This window comes from Sphaerodactylus townsendi, linkage group LG05 (genome assembly GCF_021028975.2).
Source record: "Sphaerodactylus townsendi isolate TG3544 linkage group LG05, MPM_Stown_v2.3, whole genome shotgun sequence".
Taxonomy (NCBI): Eukaryota; Metazoa; Chordata; class Lepidosauria; order Squamata; family Sphaerodactylidae; genus Sphaerodactylus; species Sphaerodactylus townsendi.
The window spans coordinates 15,501,326-15,522,816 of NC_059429.1; the positions used below are offsets into that span (position 1 = coordinate 15,501,326).

General features: G+C 66.8%; 1 protein-coding gene across 1 annotated transcript in view; it reads left to right on the top strand.

Moving 5' to 3' along the window:
- The first annotated feature begins 311 nt into the window (after nt 1-311).
- LOC125433289 (lysine-specific demethylase 4B-like) overlaps nt 312-21,491 on the top strand; it is a 32,833-nt gene continuing 11,653 nt past the window's right edge. The window contains exons 1-3 of the mRNA XM_048497792.1: nt 312-474; nt 7,759-7,934; nt 9,863-9,977. Of these exons, the coding sequence (XP_048353749.1) occupies nt 334-474; nt 7,759-7,934; nt 9,863-9,977 (432 nt within the window). The 5' untranslated portion in view covers nt 312-333. The remainder of the gene's footprint in view (nt 475-7,758; nt 7,935-9,862; nt 9,978-21,491) is intronic.

Consider the following 21,491-nt stretch of genomic DNA (forward strand, 5'->3'; position numbering starts at 1 on the left):
TGGGAGAGACAGATTGTTTAGTGACTGGTCGTCTGTGGAGGGGGCTGGTATGAACTCTGGTGCCGATGCTGCGCGTTCTGCCCCTTGTAGAGAGGTTGTTTGCTTTTACTCAGTTCTATTCCATGGAACAGGCACAGAGTAAAGGCGCCCGCTGGTGCAGTGGTGTCATGTTGCTGTCAAGGTCTTATTACTTGAGTTTGTTTTTAAGTTCCCCCTGTGTTTTGAAAATGAAAGCAAATTAATAGAAATATGTGCCATCTTCCTCATATGTTAATACCCCCCCCCCCCCTTTGTTGTTTTTCACAGCGTGGATCCTAAAAACTCGCCGGCAGGATGGGGTCCGAAAACCCAAGCCCGCAGAACCCCAGCTGCAAAATCATGACTTTTCGCCCAACGTTAGAGGAGTTCCGGGAATTTGGAAAGTATGTTGCTTATATCGAATCCCAGGGCGCCCACAGGGCGGGGCTTGCAAAGGTGAGTATTTGCTGGGGGGGTGGGGGGGGTGTCCTAGTTCGTGGTCCTGGGTAGTCAGGGTTGAGACTGCAAGCTGTCGTAGGTTGAATCATTTGGGGCCAGTGTTAATCTGGGAGCAGAGTCAAGCCGGCATTCTGAGATTGAGGTCGGCAATCAATCATCAATTCCTGCTCTCCAGCTACGGTGCTCAGTCCCACCACGATCCTGCAATGATATTATTCACATTTATCAAAACAGACAATCCATTCCTCAGAGGGAACGGCACGAATGCTGCATTGTTAATGAGCCCTTTTAATCTGTGGTTGGTTTTGTGGCTTTTGACAGTTTTGAGCCTTTCCTTTTTGAAAATAAGATTTTTTTTTTGTAGTTAGCATACACGAGAGTCCATGCAGTTAGAGAATGTATATGCCAGTTTTTTCCTGCCTGCTGTGCAAGCACCCAGGTCATTAATGACCCATGGAGTGATGGGGTGTTTGCTATTGCCTTTCCCAGCTGCCTTCCCCACTTTACCCCAGAAAGGGGGGAACTCATTTTCCCAACTTTGGAAGGATGGAAGACTGAGTCATCCTTGAGCCGGCTACCTGAACCCAATTTCCGTCGTGATCACACCCAGGTTGTGAACAGAACTTTGACTGCAACAGGACGACAGCTTCCCATTCTGGGTCTCTTCTGAATGCCTGCTTGGGCATCATCTTATCAGAATCACAGGAAGGACAGGGTTCAGTTGAAGCAAAGTGTCTCATGTTCTCCTGGATGGTGTAGGCCATCTTGTTTGGGTTGTTCTCTACCGTCAATCAAGGAGGCAGGAAATCTACTTTGGTCACTTCCTGTAGGCGGGTCATAGCCGTCTTGCCCCAGTATCTTCCTGCCTCGTCAGGGAGTGCAGCAAATTCAGCAGGCTCTTTGCTTATTGATCGGCTTTGTGTCCTTTGGTTCCCAAAAACTCCTTTCTGTGTCTGTGAGAGTTTCAGAGCCTGTGAGAATTCCTTTGAGCTTTGGTCCCTTCCAGAGTTGTTAGGTTAGGTTTGTTTTTTCAGCATGTTATTGTGTGTTTGGTTGTGGTTCCATTGTTCTTGTCTCATTTTGGTGAGTCTGATCGTCGGCTAGTCAGATACTGGGGCAAGACGGCTACGACCCGCCTACAGGAAGTGACCAAAGTAGATTTCCTGCCTCCTTGATTGACGGTAGAGAACAACCCAAACAAGATGGCCTACAACCACCCAGGAGAAGACCCCTTCACGGTGAGTATCCAATGGGTCGTTCTCCTGGAGGCGTAGGCCATCTTGGTGGGTGGTTTCATACCCCTATCTCTGGGAGGCAGGAACTAACTTTTTTCTACTTCCTGTCCTTGGACTCCATCTTAGCCAGTATTCTTTCTGCCTCAAAAACAGGAGAGCAAGGAACTCCAGCCGCTCCTTGATAGACCAGTCACGAACCTGTGTTTTTGTCTTATTCTGTCCCTTTTTCGTTTAGTGTGAGTGAGTGCCTGTTGCCCCATTGCCTTCTGTATTCATCTGTTCTTCCCCAATCCTTCATGTGTGTGTGTAGGAGGAAGATTGTAGCAAGAGCAGTTTAGGCGCCAAAACGGCCTGAGGCGCAATGGCGGCACAATCATTTTCCCCTCCGAGGGAAGTTTTCTACAGCGGAGGGCACCTCCCTTCAGCATAATGTCCAAATGTGCTCTTCCTATCTTCTGCTGTCTATACACTTAATGAACCCTACGTTCAAAAGTTTGCCACTATTAGACTATTCATAGTTATAGACTGTGTTGTGTTACGTTGTTATGGTTATTCTTCTATTAAGGTTCCAAGTTTCTTCCTCTTTGCGGCTATGTCAGTTAATACTGGCTAAGATGGAGTCCAAGGACAGGAAGTAGAAAAAAGTTAGTTCCTGCCTCCCAGAGATAGGGGTATGAAACCACCCACCAAGATGGCCTACTGACCCCCAGGAGAAGGACCCTTCCCCGTAAGTATCCAATGGTCCGTTCTGGTCAATATCTGGATGTCTTGAGAATCTCCCCTGCATGCTGTTTGGTGTTCCATGTTGGAAAAGCTGTAATGAGGTTGTTTGTGGAGCCTTGGGTCCATGTGTGTGATGCGTTCTTTGTTCCCAGAACAGATGAGAGTGCCATTTTCCTCTTGGCATCTTATGAGCACACAAGGCAACTGTAACACATTAATTAGAAAGACCCCCCCCCCACCCATTGTATCCTGCCACCACCTGACACAGGGATGTGGCATTTAGCTGAACAAAATGGCACAACACCGCTCCAGCAAGGGGTGGAAGTCAAGTCATTAAGCCATGAGAGACGAGATCCTTATGAAACCAGGTCAATTGCTGCTTTCATTACCGTTGCACAGGAGGGTTTGGTATTGATGGAAGCTTTCCAGGCCGCATTTCCTTGTCCAGTCAAGTGTGCTAATGAATTTCACTGTGTCCAATTCCTCAGAGGTAGATTATTCTAACTAGCTGTCAGCCAATTCCGATTTGTCGATTGCCGCGAAGCCTCTTCCCTTTCCCCTTGGTTCCGTGTTCTTGGTTTGTTTCCCCGCCCCACCCCCTTAAAATCCTGACCCTTGTCACTCTTTTCAGGAAAAAGCATAGCACCAAATATTAAAATATTTTGAACCTGTAGATGGAAATTTTGAACCTGTAGAGGGTTCCTCCTGAGGCCATACACACAAAAAACAGAACGTCTGCTTTTTTGATTAACTCCCAGCAAGGTCGACAGGAGTTCGCCTCCCAGCTTCGGGTTAGTGCCGTTCATCTTGTTCAGCCTTCAAGAGACCAGAGATGGAGCTCCGTCATCTGGTTTATAGTGATACTCTGTGCTTGGTCACAGCTTGCATTAGAAGATAGAAGAAGAATTTGGATTTAAATCCCCCCTTTCTCTCCTGTAGGAGACTCAAAGGGGCTTACATACTCCTTTCCCTTCCCCCCCTCCCCCCCACAAACACCCTGTGAGGTGGGTGGGGCTGAGAGAGCTCCGAAAAGCTGTGACTAGCCCAAGGTCACCCATCTGGCGTGTGTGGGAGTGCACAGGCTAATCTGAATTCCCCAGATAAGCCTCCACAGCTCAGGCGGCAGAGCGGAGAATCAAACCCGGTTCCTCCAGATTAGAATGCACCTGCTCTTAACCACTATGCCACTGCTACTCCAGTGGCTGCAGGATTGCAGTGGTTGCAGGGATCTGCAACCTGCGGCTCTCCAGATGTTCATGGACTACAATTCTCATCAGCCCCTGCCAGCATGGGCCATGCTGGCAGGGACTGATGGGAATTGTAGTCCACGAACATCTGGAGAGCCGCAGGTTGCAGACCCCTGCATTAGGGGAAAACCAAGGGCTGTCTTAGTGCTTCTGTTGAAATGATGCCTCTGCCTATAGGGGTAAACGGTGGGCACATGCAACTCTCGGCTTGTCAGTGCCTCCTTCCTCTGAGTTATGGCAATAATACAGTCTGTATCCAGTGGCTTAAACCACAACAATGTGGGTAATTTTAACCACAACATGAAATAAACAGTTTCATAAAGAATAGTTTACATAATATAATATACAGAATTTCATACATTTATAATCAAGTTTTGAAATAAGTACACGAATGTACAAGATAGCATTTCATATATCAGTTGCTGCTTCAAAATAAACACAAAAGGTGGGGCTAGTTAACCTCTGGGACTGGTTAACCTCGTAATGCCTTCTCCTGGAGGCGACTTAGGGCATCTTGGATGGGCGATTTCCAACCCTTCTTCAGGGAGGCAGGGTTCTTATTATTTGAGTTTACAATCAAAAATTCTCCTATGGACCCTCTTCGTAACAATCTCTCTCTTAAAATATTTACAGCTAATAGTTCTCAACAAGAGGGTTAATAATCCTATTCTTCCTCTGAGTAGCATACAATGGTTGATGCACCCAACATGGTGGCTTAGTTTTTAAAGGCTTTCTGCAGTCCCCTCGCTCAGCAGTTGATTTTTCGGAATTATTGGTCGGACTGATGGCCCTTAACCCACACAGACAGGTAAATCTAGCCAAGGGGTAGTTTTCTGGTTTTCTTAGATACGTGATTAGGGAGGGAAGGTGGCATGATACAGCCCAATCGCGTCAGATCTCAGAAGCTAAGTGGGGCCAGTACTTGGAGAGGAGACCTCCAAGGAAGAGGAAGGCAATGGCAAACCACCTCTGCTTCTCCCCTGCCTCAAAAGCCCCTTCCTGGGGTTGTCATAAGTTGCCTGCAACTTAACGATACTTCACAAACACAGATATATAAACTGCAAAGCCATGCATGGGAAATGTTACCTCTTGAACTGTCCAAAGCATACTCCGTAGCCAGATACAGCACTGGCTATCTGCATGGTTTAATATTTGGTGTTATGTTTTGGGAATTCAAGGAGCTGCGTGGCATAGTGAAGAAGAAGAATATGACTTTATTTGCAGTCAGTGACCAAATATTCGTGGCGTAGTGGTTAAGTGCTTGCACTGCCACTCACACAGTCAGGAGTTTGAGCCCCCTGTGGGTAAGATATCCTGGCAGCTGGCTCATGGTCAGCCATCCATTCATTCCTTGGTCGGTAAATGAGTACCTAGCACATAGCTAGGGGGTAAAGAATAGCCAGGGAAAGCAATGGCAAACTACCTCACAAAAACGGCTTGCCTATGAAATCACTGCTTGCAGTGGTACCCCAGGGTCGAACACGACTGAAGGGGAAACTTTACCTTTTGGGAATACGGGTTATTGTGAGTATGTCACAAATATCCTCTTCCCTTTCCTTGTGACTTGAGCAGTGGCTTGGTGTCATGTGATCAGCTCAGATAATGCTAACTAGTTTCCCTCCTAACTGGGATTTTAAAGACCATTTCAAACTCCTGTTTTGCTCTGCTGAGCTGGGAGCCCCGGTTAGCCTTAAGGTGGTTAACGCTTGTATCAATAAAGGATGCCACGACTGAAGCTCTTCCTGGCTTAAAAGTTTTAGGCAGCTGTTTTCTAATTCAGTCTGGCCAGAAGCATTTCATTTTGTAGTCATTCGGCTTCGCAGGACTTCCCTGGATGTGACCCAGAGAGGTGCCGTCTCTCTCTTCTTCCGACGCGGTGGCTCAGCAAGGCCTGTCTTATCGCTATGAAGCAGGCAGGCTGCTTTCTTCCTGGGGATTCTTAGTAAGGCTGCTTGTAGGTAGCAGCACTTGATAGAATCCCCAGGTAGCTTCTGCAGTAAGTTAGTGTCTCTTTAATCTCGTTTAAGACAAAAGACAAGCTGGGGAATCGGTAGTTGAGCGTTTCAACTTGTATGTACAGAATTTTGTAGGATTGGATGATAAAAGGGCAAGGAAAGCAAACTAGTGTTGTTATTTTTAATAGTTCCTTTTGCTGGAAGTCTTTCACTTCAGACGTAAGACAGATTTCAGACGTAGTGTTTCCTTCCGTGAAATAGTATTAATCAGAGGTAGACTCAGCAATCACACATCTGGGTAAACTCACCCAAGTATCTGCCATGGAGTGTAGCCTGTCACATTGCAGGAATCATCATATATCTTGTAGCCATGGATGGATGAACTCTTGGGTGGATCAAAAAATCTGCAAGCTGCATAGAGGGAAGGGCAAATGTGGCTCAGATTTATATTGCTGGAAACTCCAAATTTGTAGGGGGGAAAGCCAGTGCTTGCATAGAAATCAAGGGAACTTGTGCAGTGGCACGTGGAAAATGCGGCAGCACCAACTACCCCAAGTGGGCATGAGTGGGGCTGGAGCTGGCTGCTGCTTGTCCCGCCCCATGACTTCCCCCCTCCTTTGACCTGCTTGGTAGGGTCAGAAGAGTGAATGAGCGGAAGACAGAGAAGATTTGGGGACAGGGAAAGGGAGGAAGGGAAGAAGACAGGAAGCCTGTGCAGGGAGCCATTTTGTTCTTTTCATTTTTTTTGGCTTAATTCTATTTTAGGTTTATTATCAAGTTCCTCAGTTAAGTAATCCTGTGTATGTCAATCTGGGGGGTTCTATTATCTCACCCCCTCCCCATATGCAAATGAATGCCTTTGTCCTTCTCCTGGAGGCGTAAGCCATCTTGGATTGGGTGGTTTCGCACCCCAGTCTCTGGGAGGCAGGAAGTTGTTGTTTGAATTTCCTGTCTGGTCGTTGCCTTCCATTCTGATCCAGTATTTTCCTGCCTCAGAACGGGAGAGCAAGGACCTTGATAGCTCCTCAGAGAGTTCCCGCAAGTTTGCTAAAAATTACTTTGTCTGGTCTTTAATTGTTGTCTTCCCTCTGTGTGTCACCTGTCGTCCTTACCCACCCTTCCCCCCACGCCTGGGAAAGTGCTAGGGCAGAGGAAAGAGGGCTTTAGCCAGGAATTATTTGACGCCCAAATTACTCTTCACAAATTACTCTTTGCCTTATAGGAGTGGGTGGCTGGTCTCAACTGAAGCAAATGCCCTTTCCCTTGAAACACAAGAATCCTACTATTTTTCTGCCTCATAAACCCCTGATGTGTGTAAATGGGTGGGTGAATTTAGTCCTAGCAGCAATGTTGGGATATCTAGGACACCCCCTTCCCCTCCAAACTAATCCAAGGCTAAGATAAAGATTCTCCAGAAGACCTAGAGAAGTCACAGTGCCTTTGTTGATTTGGAAAGCAAACTCTTTAGAACTGCGTACGTTGCCTATAGAACCTTGAATTGTATCAGGAAAGTGTTCTTATAATATAAACAGCTCTTTAGAAGCCTCCTGGAAACATGCTTTTGTTAATCTGTTCTGGGGCTGCCCTGTAATTGTCCTTTGTAGGAGAAAGCCTAGTATGTTTCCGTTTGCCCGAATGCATCAACCGACACTCTATCTTGTGATACCACAGGCTGACTGAGGCTTTTGAAAATGCCAGAAACGTACGTTACACATCCTCAGTAGCGTTCGGTTCCCTGCGAATTTTCTTCGCCTTTGTGTCCCGTGCATTGTGTGAGAAAAGCTGAAGGTGTGTGGAGTCAATCCTGTGGAGAAGCAATCTTCAGCTTAAGGGAGCAGATGCCGTTCTTTGCGACATGGCTGGCTTGTTCTTAGGAAGGGCTTCTCTTGAGACTCTTCACGATTGAATGGAATTGAATTCACCACGGGGGCAGTTTGTGTAATGCTGCTGGGGCAGTGTCATTGGAGCCTGCTCTGAATTTTGCCAGTGATAACCCTGGTGGTTATTTCCACAGTGAGCAGTATGGGGGTGAGGGGGAAAAAAGGGGCTTGAGGAACAAAATTTCCCCTTACTTATGAGATCTTAACTTGTGTTCTTCCCCTCTTCTTTGCCACTCGTCAGGTGATTCCTCCCGAAGAATGGAAGCCGCGCAGGAGCTACGATGACATTGACAACATGGTCATCCCTGCTCCCATCCAGCAGGTAGTGACGGGGCAGTCTGGACTCTTCACCCAGTATAATATTCAGAAGAAACCCATGCTGGTCGGAGACTATCGGCGCTTGGCCAACAGTGAGAAGTACGTACCAGTTTGGATTGTGCTTTAATAGGGTGCAATTTAACGTAAATGCAAGCACTTCCTTACGTATCATCAGCAGACTCCATACGCCAGCCTTTTGGGCATGTTTGGATGCCTTATAAAAATCTAAGGCCAGCCAAGCCTAGAAAACATGGACGGTATATACCAGTGATGGCGAACCTTTTCGAAACCAAGTGCCCAAATTGCAACCCCAAAACCACTTATTTATCGCAAAGTGCCAACCCGGCAATTTAACCTGAATACTGAGGTTTTAGTTTAGAAAAAAATGGCTGGCTCCGAGGCACACATTACTCGGAAGTAAGCTTGGTGAAGCAACCATGCAATGCTTCGAATGGGTGGGTGAATCACGACCCTAGGAGGGTTTATTCAGAAGCAAGCCCGATTGCCAGCAACCGAGCTTACTCCCAGGTAAAGGATCATGCCCAGGCTAGCCTGTGTGTGTGTGTGTGTGGGGGGGGTGATTCCCCCCCCCCCATATGATGAACTCTGTGCATGTGTGCCCACAGAAAAGGCTCTGAGTGCCACCTCTGGCACCCGTGCCATAGGTTTGCCACCACTGGTATATACGGACGCAAGGCAAATGAACTTATAGGTATATGCAAATTTCCCAAATTGTAAAGACGATTAATAAGACATAAACCATCTGTAGAGGTATATAATATATATATGGTAACTAATATGCAACTGGATAAAGGTTAACAAACATATAAACATATAAAACAATGCAGGTACTTAAGCATCTTATGAAACATAGCGGGGTAGTAATTATTAACAAGACTCTTAATCACTGTACATAAGGTATTAGACATATAGCATCCATTTGTCGTTCCAATAACCGAAATAGCCACGTATCACCAATGTCCATGTGGCAGAAAAGCTTGTATAGAACAGTGGCTGTAGACAACGTAACAGCAATAACAGCAGCAGCTCCAACAAGTAGATGACAACACCACAACGGCAGCATAAACATCCACAGAATGTTTGGATGCCTCCATAATATTTCTTCCTTCTTTGCATGTGGCAATGGCAGAGTGGAAGAATGTGAAAGCTGCATCTGTCCTCCCTCCCAAGCATGCAACAGTCGCTCCCCTAGTTTGCCCTGTGTTCACCTGGGTGATTTCAGAATTCGGGTGTGTGGGCATCACAGGAGGGGAAGGTCTCTGCCTCCTGTCACTTTAGTCTACGGAAAATTCAGCAAATGCTGTGTGGGTGAGGACAGGAAGGCCTTTTGTATGGGAAGTAATGTGAAGCCTGTGTCTAGGTCCATGTGGGCAATGGCAAAAAAAGTGTGTATTCTCCTGGGTATGCCAGTATGGGATAAAGGGTTGGACTAGGCGCAGTGGTGGCGAATCTATGGCATGCCAGATGTTCATGAACTACAATTCCCATCGGCCCCTGCCAGCGTGGCCAATTGGAATTGTCGTCCATGAACATCAGGAGTGCCATAGGTTCGTCACCATGGGACTAGGGCCTGGGGTAAAATCGTTGCCAGGGGCTCACTGGGTGACCTTAGACATCTCATTAGCCCCCAACCTAACCTACCTCGCAGGGTTGTTGTAAAGATAACTAGAGAAGAGATCTACATATGTTCCCTGAGTGGCTTGGAAGATGTGTGGGATGGATAACTTTTGAATATGTAAATGTGTAGACATGAAGGTCACAAGACTGTCTTCATGTGGTTGGCCGTGAAGTTGAGGAATGTGGGGACTGCTAAAATGCATAATTTGCTACCCTTTTATCCCATCCTTTTCCCAAGGAACCTGTACATGGTTCTCCTCTTCATTTTAGCCTCATAACAGTACTGTTAAGTAGACAAGGCCAAGAGGAAGTAGCCCTTGCTCTCTGTACATGTCTATGTTGGACAGGTTAGCATGTTTTCTCACCTGCATGCCATTTTTCCTTACTAGGTATTGTACCCCCCGTCATCAAGATTTTGATGACCTGGAACGCAAATACTGGAAGAATCTGACTTTTGTATCTCCTCTGTATGGAGCCGATATTAGCGGTTCTCTGTATGATTCGGTAAGTGACAGCGGCTAACTGTGTGAAAATGAATCAAGACAAGTTTGCTGTATATGCTGAAGCTAGTTTGAAGCGTAGTTTTAATGGGAAGGGCTTCTAGAGCCAGGGGTCCCCAGTCTTTTTGAGCATAAAAGCACCTTTGGAATTCTGCCAGAGGGTGGCGGGCACAACTACAGGGGAAGCACAGGGAGCGAGGAGACACATATCTCTGATAATAGATCTTTGTCATTTCAGACAGAAGCTCTGTTTGATGGGATGCCTTTTAAAATCAACATAACAGTAACAAAGAACCTTTATTGGCATAACAACATTATATACACAGATCCACTTAACCAAGTAGAGGGAAACTAAAATAAATGTACAGGTAGAGAAGGCTGATGTTCAGGATTTGCTCCTAAAGTGCTGTTTTATATACAAATCCAAAAATTTGGTGACTGCATCGTTTGCATCACTACTGGGGCTGTCCAACAGAAAGGTAATCTTTTGCAAGTCAGATGCATACTCTTTTTTGAGTAGCAGAGGTGACAAGTATTTGACTCTGGGTACTGTGTAAAGTGGACAATAAAGTAAAATATGGTCTATAGAGTCAACACAATTCCCGTTGCATATGCATAGCCTTTGGCAGTAAGGGGTTTTAGTGAATCTCCCTGTTGATACGGCTGATGGAAGGGCATTGCAACGGGCCAACATCATTGCTCTACAGAGCCTGGGCACGGTTATCTGGTGCAGGTATTGAGCCCCCTTATTACCAATGTAGGTGATACCTAGAGCTAAAGGAGAACAAGTCCTGGAAGCCTTTTCGAGTAGGATCTGATGTTCCTGGTCAAACAGCCTTCTCTTCAGAAGTTGGAAAGTCTCTTTAGATGGTAGCATGGCCAGATAATCCAAAGAATAGCCTAATTTGTTAATTTTTGTTTCTATAATGCCCCACCCTTCCGAGTGACATTAAAATCAACATATCGTGTCTGTTTTTTCTTGCATACACACAGCTATATTATACATTGAGGTAGCGAAGAAATCCACAACTGGCAGTATCTGTCTTTATTTTGCAGGCATCTGACACACTCATGCAAAAGAAAAAAAAATGCTTCTCTTGGCTTTTTCTCCATTTAAGATCAGCTCTTCTCTCATGAGTTCAGACATTTTCAGCTGCTGCTGTTTATTTTAGTGACAGCTGGTGCCGATGGGCTGGTGAGAACCCACTGCACGTGTGAGGTGGACAGTAAGAGAGAGATTTTGGCCCTGTTTTGATCGGGACAAAACTGTTTTCCGAAAATTTACTAATTTGATGTAGTGATGCTGTTCATTTCAACCTGAATTATAAAATATATTCCCACTGGAAAATTGATGACTTTCAGCAGAAGTTCCAGTTAGGAGCATTAAGCGCTTCAGCCATGCTGACATCATATTTAGTCAGCAGTGTCGTAGGTGGTTAAGAGCTCGTGTATCTGATCTGGAGGAATCGGGTTTGATTCCCAGCTCTGCCGCCTGAGCTGTGGAGGCTTATCTGGGGAATTCAGATTAGCCTGTATACTCCCACACACGCCAGCTGGGTGACCTTGGGCTAGTCACAGCTTTTCGGAGCTCTCTCAACCCCACCCACCTCACAGGGTATTTGTTGTGAGGGGGGTAGGGCAAGGAGATTGTAAGCCCCTTCGAGTCTCCTGCAGGAGAGAAAGGGGGGATATAAATCCAAACACTTCTTCTTCTTCTTCAGAAGGAAGTCCCACTATGTTTTTAGACTCTCATTCTGCTATTTGCAAAGGTAAAGTACTTTACATAAAGTGACGTGCCATAAAAAACACACCAGAAATCAAAAAGGCCCAGGTAAAGTACTTTATGTCTGCATGGTACTATAAACACCAGAAATTCAAAAAGCCCCACCCAGCTTCTGAAAAACGTTGTGGGCACCTGGAAACGTGTCAGTGGGTGCCATGGCGGTCTGTAGCGGTCTGACTACTTCTTATTCCCATTGTGCCACACAGTTGCATACTGCATCCGTGCATGGTTTGCCATGGTTTTCCAGTTGCACAAGGCATCATGTTGGCGACCCCTGTTATAGAGACACCTGGGGACTGTAGTGAAACTACCCAGTAAATTGGGGTGCTGTGTGGTTTCCGGGCTGTAGGGCTGTGTTCTAGCAGCATTCTCTCCTGATGTTTCGCCTGCATCTGTGGCTGGCATCTTCAGAGGATCCTCTGAAGCCCACCCCCCCCCCCCCCCACCCCCCCCCCCCCCCACCCCCCCCCCCCCCCACCCCCCCCCCCCCCCACCCCCCCCCCCCCCCACCCCCCCCCCCCCCCACCCCCCCCCCCCCCCACCCCCCCCCCCCCCCACCCCCCCCCCCCCCCACCCCCCCCCCCCCCCACCCCCCCCCCCCCCCACCCCCCCCCCCCCCCACCCCCCCCCCCCCCCACCCCCCCCCCCCCCCACCCCCCCCCCCCCCCACCCCCCCCCCCCCCCACCCCCCCCCCCCCCCACCCCCCCCCCCCCCCACCCCCCCCCCCCCCCACCCCCCCCCCCCCCCACCCCCCCCCCCCCCCACCCCCCCCCCCCCCCACCCCCCCCCCCCCCCACCCCCCCCCCCCCCCACCCCCCCCCCCCCCCACCCCCCCCCCCCCCCACCCCCCCCCCCCCCCACCCCCCCCCCCCCCCACCCCCCCCCCCCCCCACCCCCCCCCCCCCCCACCCCCCCCCCCCCCCACCCCCCCCCCCCCCCACCCCCCCCCCCCCCCACCCCCCCCCCCCCCCACCCCCCCCCCCCCCCACCCCCCCCCCCCCCCACCCCCCCCCCCCCCCACCCCCCCCCCCCCCCACCCCCCCCCCCCCCCACCCCCCCCCCCCCCCACCCCCCCCCCCCCCCACCCCCCCCCCCCCCCACCCCCCCCCCCCCCCACCCCCCCCCCCCCCCACCCCCCCCCCCCCCCACCCCCCCCCCCCCCCACCCCCCCCCCCCCCCACCCCCCCCCCCCCCCACCCCCCCCCCCCCCCACCCCCCCCCCCCCCCACCCCCCCCCCCCCCCACCCCCCCCCCCCCCCACCCCCCCCCCCCCCCACCCCCCCCCCCCCCCACCCCCCCCCCCCCCCACCCCCCCCCCCCCCCACCCCCCCCCCCCCCCACCCCCCCCCCCCCCCACCCCCCCCCCCCCCCACCCCCCCCCCCCCCCACCCCCCCCCCCCCCCACCCCCCCCCCCCCCCACCCCCCCCCCCCCCCACCCCCCCCCCCCCCCACCCCCCCCCCCCCCCACCCCCCCCCCCCCCCACCCCCCCCCCCCCCCACCCCCCCCCCCCCCCACCCCCCCCCCCCCCCACCCCCCCCCCCCCCCACCCCCCCCCCCCCCCACCCCCCCCCCCCCCCACCCCCCCCCCCCCCCACCCCCCCCCCCCCCCACCCCCCCCCCCCCCCACCCCCCCCCCCCCCCACCCCCCCCCCCCCCCACCCCCCCCCCCCCCCACCCCCCCCCCCCCCCACCCCCCCCCCCCCCCACCCCCCCCCCCCCCCACCCCCCCCCCCCCCCACCCCCCCCCCCCCCCACCCCCCCCCCCCCCCACCCCCCCCCCCCCCCACCCCCCCCCCCCCCCACCCCCCCCCCCCCCCACCCCCCCCCCCCCCCACCCCCCCCCCCCCCCACCCCCCCCCCCCCCCACCCCCCCCCCCCCCCACCCCCCCCCCCCCCCACCCCCCCCCCCCCCCACCCCCCCCCCCCCCCACCCCCCCCCCCCCCCACCCCCCCCCCCCCCCACCCCCCCCCCCCCCCACCCCCCCCCCCCCCCACCCCCCCCCCCCCCCACCCCCCCCCCCCCCCACCCCCCCCCCCCCCCACCCCCCCCCCCCCCCACCCCCCCCCCCCCCCACCCCCCCCCCCCCCCACCCCCCCCCCCCCCCACCCCCCCCCCCCCCCACCCCCCCCCCCCCCCACCCCCCCCCCCCCCCACCCCCCCCCCCCCCCACCCCCCCCCCCCCCCACCCCCCCCCCCCCCCACCCCCCCCCCCCCCCACCCCCCCCCCCCCCCACCCCCCCCCCCCCCCACCCCCCCCCCCCCCCACCCCCCCCCCCCCCCACCCCCCCCCCCCCCCACCCCCCCCCCCCCCCACCCCCCCCCCCCCCCACCCCCCCCCCCCCCCACCCCCCCCCCCCCCCACCCCCCCCCCCCCCCACCCCCCCCCCCCCCCACCCCCCCCCCCCCCCACCCCCCCCCCCCCCCACCCCCCCCCCCCCCCACCCCCCCCCCCCCCCACCCCCCCCCCCCCCCACCCCCCCCCCCCCCCACCCCCCCCCCCCCCCACCCCCCCCCCCCCCCACCCCCCCCCCCCCCCACCCCCCCCCCCCCCCACCCCCCCCCCCCCCCACCCCCCCCCCCCCCCACCCCCCCCCCCCCCCACCCCCCCCCCCCCCCACCCCCCCCCCCCCCCACCCCCCCCCCCCCCCACCCCCCCCCCCCCCCACCCCCCCCCCCCCCCACCCCCCCCCCCCCCCACCCCCCCCCCCCCCCACCCCCCCCCCCCCCCACCCCCCCCCCCCCCCACCCCCCCCCCCCCCCACCCCCCCCCCCCCCCACCCCCCCCCCCCCCCACCCCCCCCCCCCCCCACCCCCCCCCCCCCCCACCCCCCCCCCCCCCCACCCCCCCCCCCCCCCACCCCCCCCCCCCCCCACCCCCCCCCCCCCCCACCCCCCCCCCCCCCCACCCCCCCCCCCCCCCACCCCCCCCCCCCCCCACCCCCCCCCCCCCCCACCCCCCCCCCCCCCCACCCCCCCCCCCCCCCACCCCCCCCCCCCCCCACCCCCCCCCCCCCCCACCCCCCCCCCCCCCCACCCCCCCCCCCCCCCACCCCCCCCCCCCCCCACCCCCCCCCCCCCCCACCCCCCCCCCCCCCCACCCCCCCCCCCCCCCACCCCCCCCCCCCCCCACCCCCCCCCCCCCCCACCCCCCCCCCCCCCCACCCCCCCCCCCCCCCACCCCCCCCCCCCCCCACCCCCCCCCCCCCCCACCCCCCCCCCCCCCCACCCCCCCCCCCCCCCACCCCCCCCCCCCCCCACCCCCCCCCCCCCCCACCCCCCCCCCCCCCCACCCCCCCCCCCCCCCACCCCCCCCCCCCCCCACCCCCCCCCCCCCCCACCCCCCCCCCCCCCCACCCCCCCCCCCCCCCACCCCCCCCCCCCCCCACCCCCCCCCCCCCCCACCCCCCCCCCCCCCCACCCCCCCCCCCCCCCACCCCCCCCCCCCCCCACCCCCCCCCCCCCCCACCCCCCCCCCCCCCCACCCCCCCCCCCCCCCACCCCCCCCCCCCCCCACCCCCCCCCCCCCCCACCCCCCCCCCCCCCCACCCCCCCCCCCCCCCACCCCCCCCCCCCCCCACCCCCCCCCCCCCCCACCCCCCCCCCCCCCCACCCCCCCCCCCCCCCACCCCCCCCCCCCCCCACCCCCCCCCCCCCCCACCCCCCCCCCCCCCCACCCCCCCCCCCCCCCACCCCCCCCCCCCCCCACCCCCCCCCCCCCCCACCCCCCCCCCCCCCCACCCCCCCCCCCCCCCACCCCCCCCCCCCCCCACCCCCCCCCCCCCCCACCCCCCCCCCCCCCCACCCCCCCCCCCCCCCACCCCCCCCCCCCCCCACCCCCCCCCCCCCCCACCCCCCCCCCCCCCCACCCCCCCCCCCCCCCACCCCCCCCCCCCCCCACCCCCCCCCCCCCCCACCCCCCCCCCCCCCCACCCCCCCCCCCCCCCACCCCCCCCCCCCCCCACCCCCCCCCCCCCCCACCCCCCCCCCCCCCCACCCCCCCCCCCCCCCACCCCCCCCCCCCCCCACCCCCCCCCCCCCCCACCCCCCCCCCCCCCCACCCCCCCCCCCCCCCACCCCCCCCCCCCCCCACCCCCCCCCCCCCCCACCCCCCCCCCCCCCCACCCCCCCCCCCCCCCACCCCCCCCCCCCCCCACCCCCCCCCCCCCCCACCCCCCCCCCCCCCCACCCCCCCCCCCCCCCACCCCCCCCCCCCCCCACCCCCCCCCCCCCCCACCCCCCCCCCCCCCCACCCCCCCCCCCCCCCACCCCCCCCCCCCCCCACCCCCCCCCCCCCCCACCCCCCCCCCCCCCCACCCCCCCCCCCCCCCACCCCCCCCCCCCCCCACCCCCCCCCCCCCCCACCCCCCCCCCCCCCCACCCCCCCCCCCCCCCACCCCCCCCCCCCCCCACCCCCCCCCCCCCCCACCCCCCCCCCCCCCCACCCCCCCCCCCCCCCACCCCCCCCCCCCCCCACCCCCCCCCCCCCCCACCCCCCCCCCCCCCCACCCCCCCCCCCCCCCACCCCCCCCCCCCCCCACCCCCCCCCCCCCCCACCCCCCCCCCCCCCCACCCCCCCCCCCCCCCACCCCCCCCCCCCCCCACCCCCCCCCCCCCCCACCCCCCCCCCCCCCCACCCCCCCCCCCCCCCACCCCCCCCCCCCCCCACCCCCCCCCCCCCCCACCCCCCCCCCCCCCCACCCCCCCCCCCCCCCACCCCCCCCCCCCCCCACCCCCCCCCCCCCCCACCCCCCCCCCCCCCCACCCCCCCCCCCCCCCACCCCCCCCCCCCCCCACCCCCCCCCCCCCCCACCCCCCCCCCCCCCCACCCCCCCCCCCCCCCACCCCCCCCCCCCCCCACCCCCCCCCCCCCCCACCCCCCCCCCCCCCCACCCCCCCCCCCCCCCACCCCCCCCCCCCCCCACCCCCCCCCCCCCCCACCCCCCCCCCCCCCCACCCCCCCCCCCCCCCACCCCCCCCCCCCCCCACCCCCCCCCCCCCCCACCCCCCCCCCCCCCCACCCCCCCCCCCCCCCACCCCCCCCCCCCCCCACCCCCCCCCCCCCCCACCCCCCCCCCCCCCCACCCCCCCCCCCCCCCACCCCCCCCCCCCCCCACCCCCCCCCCCCCCCACCCCCCCCCCCCCCCACCCCCCCCCCCCCCCACCCCCCCCCCCCCCCACCCCCCCCCCCCCCCACCCCCCCCCCCCCCCACCCCCCCCCCCCCCCACCCCCCCCCCCCCCCACCCCCCCCCCCCCCCACCCCCCCCCCCCCCCACCCCCCCCCCCCCCCACCCCCCCCCCCCCCCACCCCCCCCCCCCCCCACCCCCCCCCCCCCCCACCCCCCCCCCCCCCCACCCCCCCCCCCCCCCACCCCCCCCCCCCCCCACCCCCCCCCCCCCCCACCCCCCCCCCCCCCCACCCCCCCCCCCCCCCACCCCCCCCCCCCCCCACCCCCCCCCCCCCCCACCCCCCCCCCCCCCCACCCCCCCCCCCCCCCACCCCCCCCCCCCCCCACCCCCCCCCCCCCCCACCCCCCCCCCCCCCCACCCCCCCCCCCCCCCACCCCCCCCCCCCCCCACCCCCCCCCCCCCCCACCCCCCCCCCCCCCCACCCCCCCCCCCCCCCACCCCCCCCCCCCCCCACCCCCCCCCCCCCCCACCCCCCCCCCCCCCCACCCCCCCCCCCCCCCACCCCCCCCCCCCCCCACCCCCCCCCCCCCCCACCCCCCCCCCCCCCCACCCCCCCCCCCCCCCACCCCCCCCCCCCCCCACCCCCCCCCCCCCCCACCCCCCCCCCCCCCCACCCCCCCCCCCCCCCACCCCCCCCCCCCCCCACCCCCCCCCCCCCCCACCCCCCCCCCCCCCCACCCCCCCCCCCCCCCACCCCCCCCCCCCCCCACCCCCCCCCCCCCCCACCCCCCCCCCCCCCCACCCCCCCCCCCCCCCACCCCCCCCCCCCCCCACCCCCCCCCCCCCCCACCCCCCCCCCCCCCCACCCCCCCCCCCCCCCACCCCCCCCCCCCCCCACCCCCCCCCCCCCCCACCCCCCCCCCCCCCCACCCCCCCCCCCCCCCACCCCCCCCCCCCCCCACCCCCCCCCCCCCCCACCCCCCCCCCCCCCCACCCCCCCCCCCCCCCACCCCCCCCCCCCCCCACCCCCCCCCCCCCCCACCCCCCCCCCCCCCCACCCCCCCCCCCCCCCACCCCCCCCCCCCCCCACCCCCCCCCCCCCCCACCCCCCCCCCCCCCCACCCCCCCCCCCCCCCACCCCCCCCCCCCCCCACCCCCCCCCCCCCCCACCCCCCCCCCCCCCCACCCCCCCCCCCCCCCACCCCCCCCCCCCCCCACCCCCCCCCCCCCCCACCCCCCCCCCCCCCCACCCCCCCCCCCCCCCACCCCCCCCCCCCCCCACCCCCCCCCCCCCCCACCCCCCCCCCCCCCCACCCCCCCCCCCCCCCACCCCCCCCCCCCCCCACCCCCCCCCCCCCCCACCCCCCCCCCCCCCCACCCCCCCCCCCCCCCACCCCCCCCCCCCCCCACCCCCCCCCCCCCCCACCCCCCCCCCCCCCCACCCCCCCCCCCCCCCACCCCCCCCCCCCCCCACCCCCCCCCCCCCCCACCCCCCCCCCCCCCCACCCCCCCCCCCCCCCACCCCCCCCCCCCCCCACCCCCCCCCCCCCCCACCCCCCCCCCCCCCCACCCCCCCCCCCCCCCACCCCCCCCCCCCCCCACCCCCCCCCCCCCCCACCCCCCCCCCCCCCCACCCCCCCCCCCCCCCACCCCCCCCCCCCCCCACCCCCCCCCCCCCCCACCCCCCCCCCCCCCCACCCCCCCCCCCCCCCACCCCCCCCCCCCCCCACCCCCCCCCCCCCCCACCCCCCCCCCCCCCCACCCCCCCCCCCCCCCACCCCCCCCCCCCCCCACCCCCCCCCCCCCCCACCCCCCCCCCCCCCCACCCCCCCCCCCCCCCACCCCCCCCCCCCCCCACCCCCCCCCCCCCCCACCCCCCCCCCCCCCCACCCCCCCCCCCCCCCACCCCCCCCCCCCCCCACCCCCCCCCCCCCCCACCCCCCCCCCCCCCCACCCCCCCCCCCCCCCACCCCCCCCCCCCCCCACCCCCCCCCCCCCCCACCCCCCCCCCCCCCCACCCCCCCCCCCCCCCACCCCCCCCCCCCCCCACCCCCCCCCCCCCCCACCCCCCCCCCCCCCCACCCCCCCCCCCCCCCACCCCCCCCCCCCCCCACCCCCCCCCCCCCCCACCCCCCCCCCCCCCCACCCCCCCCCCCCCCCACCCCCCCCCCCCCCCACCCCCCCCCCCCCCCACCCCCCCCCCCCCCCACCCCCCCCCCCCCCCACCCCCCCCCCCCCCCACCCCCCCCCCCCCCCACCCCCCCCCCCCCCCACCCCCCCCCCCCCCCACCCCCCCCCCCCCCCACCCCCCCCCCCCCCCACCCCCCCCCCCCCCCACCCCCCCCCCCCCCCACCCCCCCCCCCCCCCACCCCCCCCCCCCCCCACCCCCCCCCCCCCCCACCCCCCCCCCCCCCCACCCCCCCCCCCCCCCACCCCCCCCCCCCCCCACCCCCCCCCCCCCCCACCCCCCCCCCCCCCCACCCCCCCCCCCCCCCACCCCCCCCCCCCCCCACCCCCCCCCCCCCCCACCCCCCCCCCCCCCCACCCCCCCCCCCCCCCACCCCCCCCCCCCCCCACCCCCCCCCCCCCCCACCCCCCCCCCCCCCCACCCCCCCCCCCCCCCACCCCCCCCCCCCCCCACCCCCCCCCCCCCCCACCCCCCCCCCCCCCCACCCCCCCCCCCCCCCACCCCCCCCCCCCCCCACCCCCCCCCCCCCCCACCCCCCCCCCCCCCCACCCCCCCCCCCCCCCACCCCCCCCCCCCCCCACCCCCCCCCCCCCCCACCCCCCCCCCCCCCCACCCCCCCCCCCCCCCACCCCCCCCCCCCCCCACCCCCCCCCCCCCCCACCCCCCCCCCCCCCCACCCCCCCCCCCCCCCACCCCCCCCCCCCCCCACCCCCCCCCCCCCCCACCCCCCCCCCCCCCCACCCCCCCCCCCCCCCACCCCCCCCCCCCCCCACCCCCCCCCCCCCCCACCCCCCCCCCCCCCCACCCCCCCCCCCCCCCACCCCCCCCCCCCCCCACCCCCCCCCCCCCCCACCCCCCCCCCCCCCCACCCCCCCCCCCCCCCACCCCCCCCCCCCCCCACCCCCCCCCCCCCCCACCCCCCCCCCCCCCCACCCCCCCCCCCCCCCACCCCCCCCCCCCCCCACCCCCCCCCCCCCCCACCCCCCCCCCCCCCCACCCCCCCCCCCCCCCACCCCCCCCCCCCCCCACCCCCCCCCCCCCCCACCCCCCCCCCCCCCCACCCCCCCCCCCCCCCACCCCCCCCCCCCCCCACCCCCCCCCCCCCCCACCCCCCCCCCCCCCCACCCCCCCCCCCCCCCACCCCCCCCCCCCCCCACCCCCCCCCCCCCCCACCCCCCCCCCCCCCCACCCCCCCCCCCCCCCACCCCCCCCCCCCCCCACCCCCCCCCCCCCCCACCCCCCCCCCCCCCCACCCCCCCCCCCCCCCACCCCCCCCCCCCCCCACCCCCCCCCCCCCCCACCCCCCCCCCCCCCCACCCCCCCCCCCCCCCACCCCCCCCCCCCCCCACCCCCCCCCCCCCCCACCCCCCCCCCCCCCCACCCCCCCCCCCCCCCACCCCCCCCCCCCCCCACCCCCCCCCCCCCCCACCCCCCCCCCCCCCCACCCCCCCCCCCCCCCACCCCCCCCCCCCCCCACCCCCCCCCCCCCCCACCCCCCCCCCCCCCCACCCCCCCCCCCCCCCACCCCCCCCCCCCCCCACCCCCCCCCCCCCCCACCCCCCCCCCCCCCCACCCCCCCCCCCCCCCACCCCCCCCCCCCCCCACCCCCCCCCCCCCCCACCCCCCCCCCCCCCCACCCCCCCCCCCCCCCACCCCCCCCCCCCCCCACCCCCCCCCCCCCCCACCCCCCCCCCCCCCCACCCCCCCCCCCCCCCACCCCCCCCCCCCCCCACCCCCCCCCCCCCCCACCCCCCCCCCCCCCCACCCCCCCCCCCCCCCACCCCCCCCCCCCCCCACCCCCCCCCCCCCCCACCCCCCCCCCCCCCCACCCCCCCCCCCCCCCACCCCCCCCCCCCCCCACCCCCCCCCCCCCCCACCCCCCCCCCCCCCCACCCCCCCCCCCCCCCACCCCCCCCCCCCCCCACCCCCCCCCCCCCCCACCCCCCCCCCCCCCCACCCCCCCCCCCCCCCACCCCCCCCCCCCCCCACCCCCCCCCCCCCCCACCCCCCCCCCCCCCCACCCCCCCCCCCCCCCACCCCCCCCCCCCCCCACCCCCCCCCCCCCCCACCCCCCCCCCCCCCCACCCCCCCCCCCCCCCACCCCCCCCCCCCCCCACCCCCCCCCCCCCCCACCCCCCCCCCCCCCCACCCCCCCCCCCCCCCACCCCCCCCCCCCCCCACCCCCCCCCCCCCCCACCCCCCCCCCCCCCCACCCCCCCCCCCCCCCACCCCCCCCCCCCCCCACCCCCCCCCCCCCCCACCCCCCCCCCCCCCCACCCCCCCCCCCCCCCACCCCCCCCCCCCCCCACCCCCCCCCCCCCCCACCCCCCCCCCCCCCCACCCCCCCCCCCCCCCACCCCCCCCCCCCCCCACCCCCCCCCCCCCCCACCCCCCCCCCCCCCCACCCCCCCCCC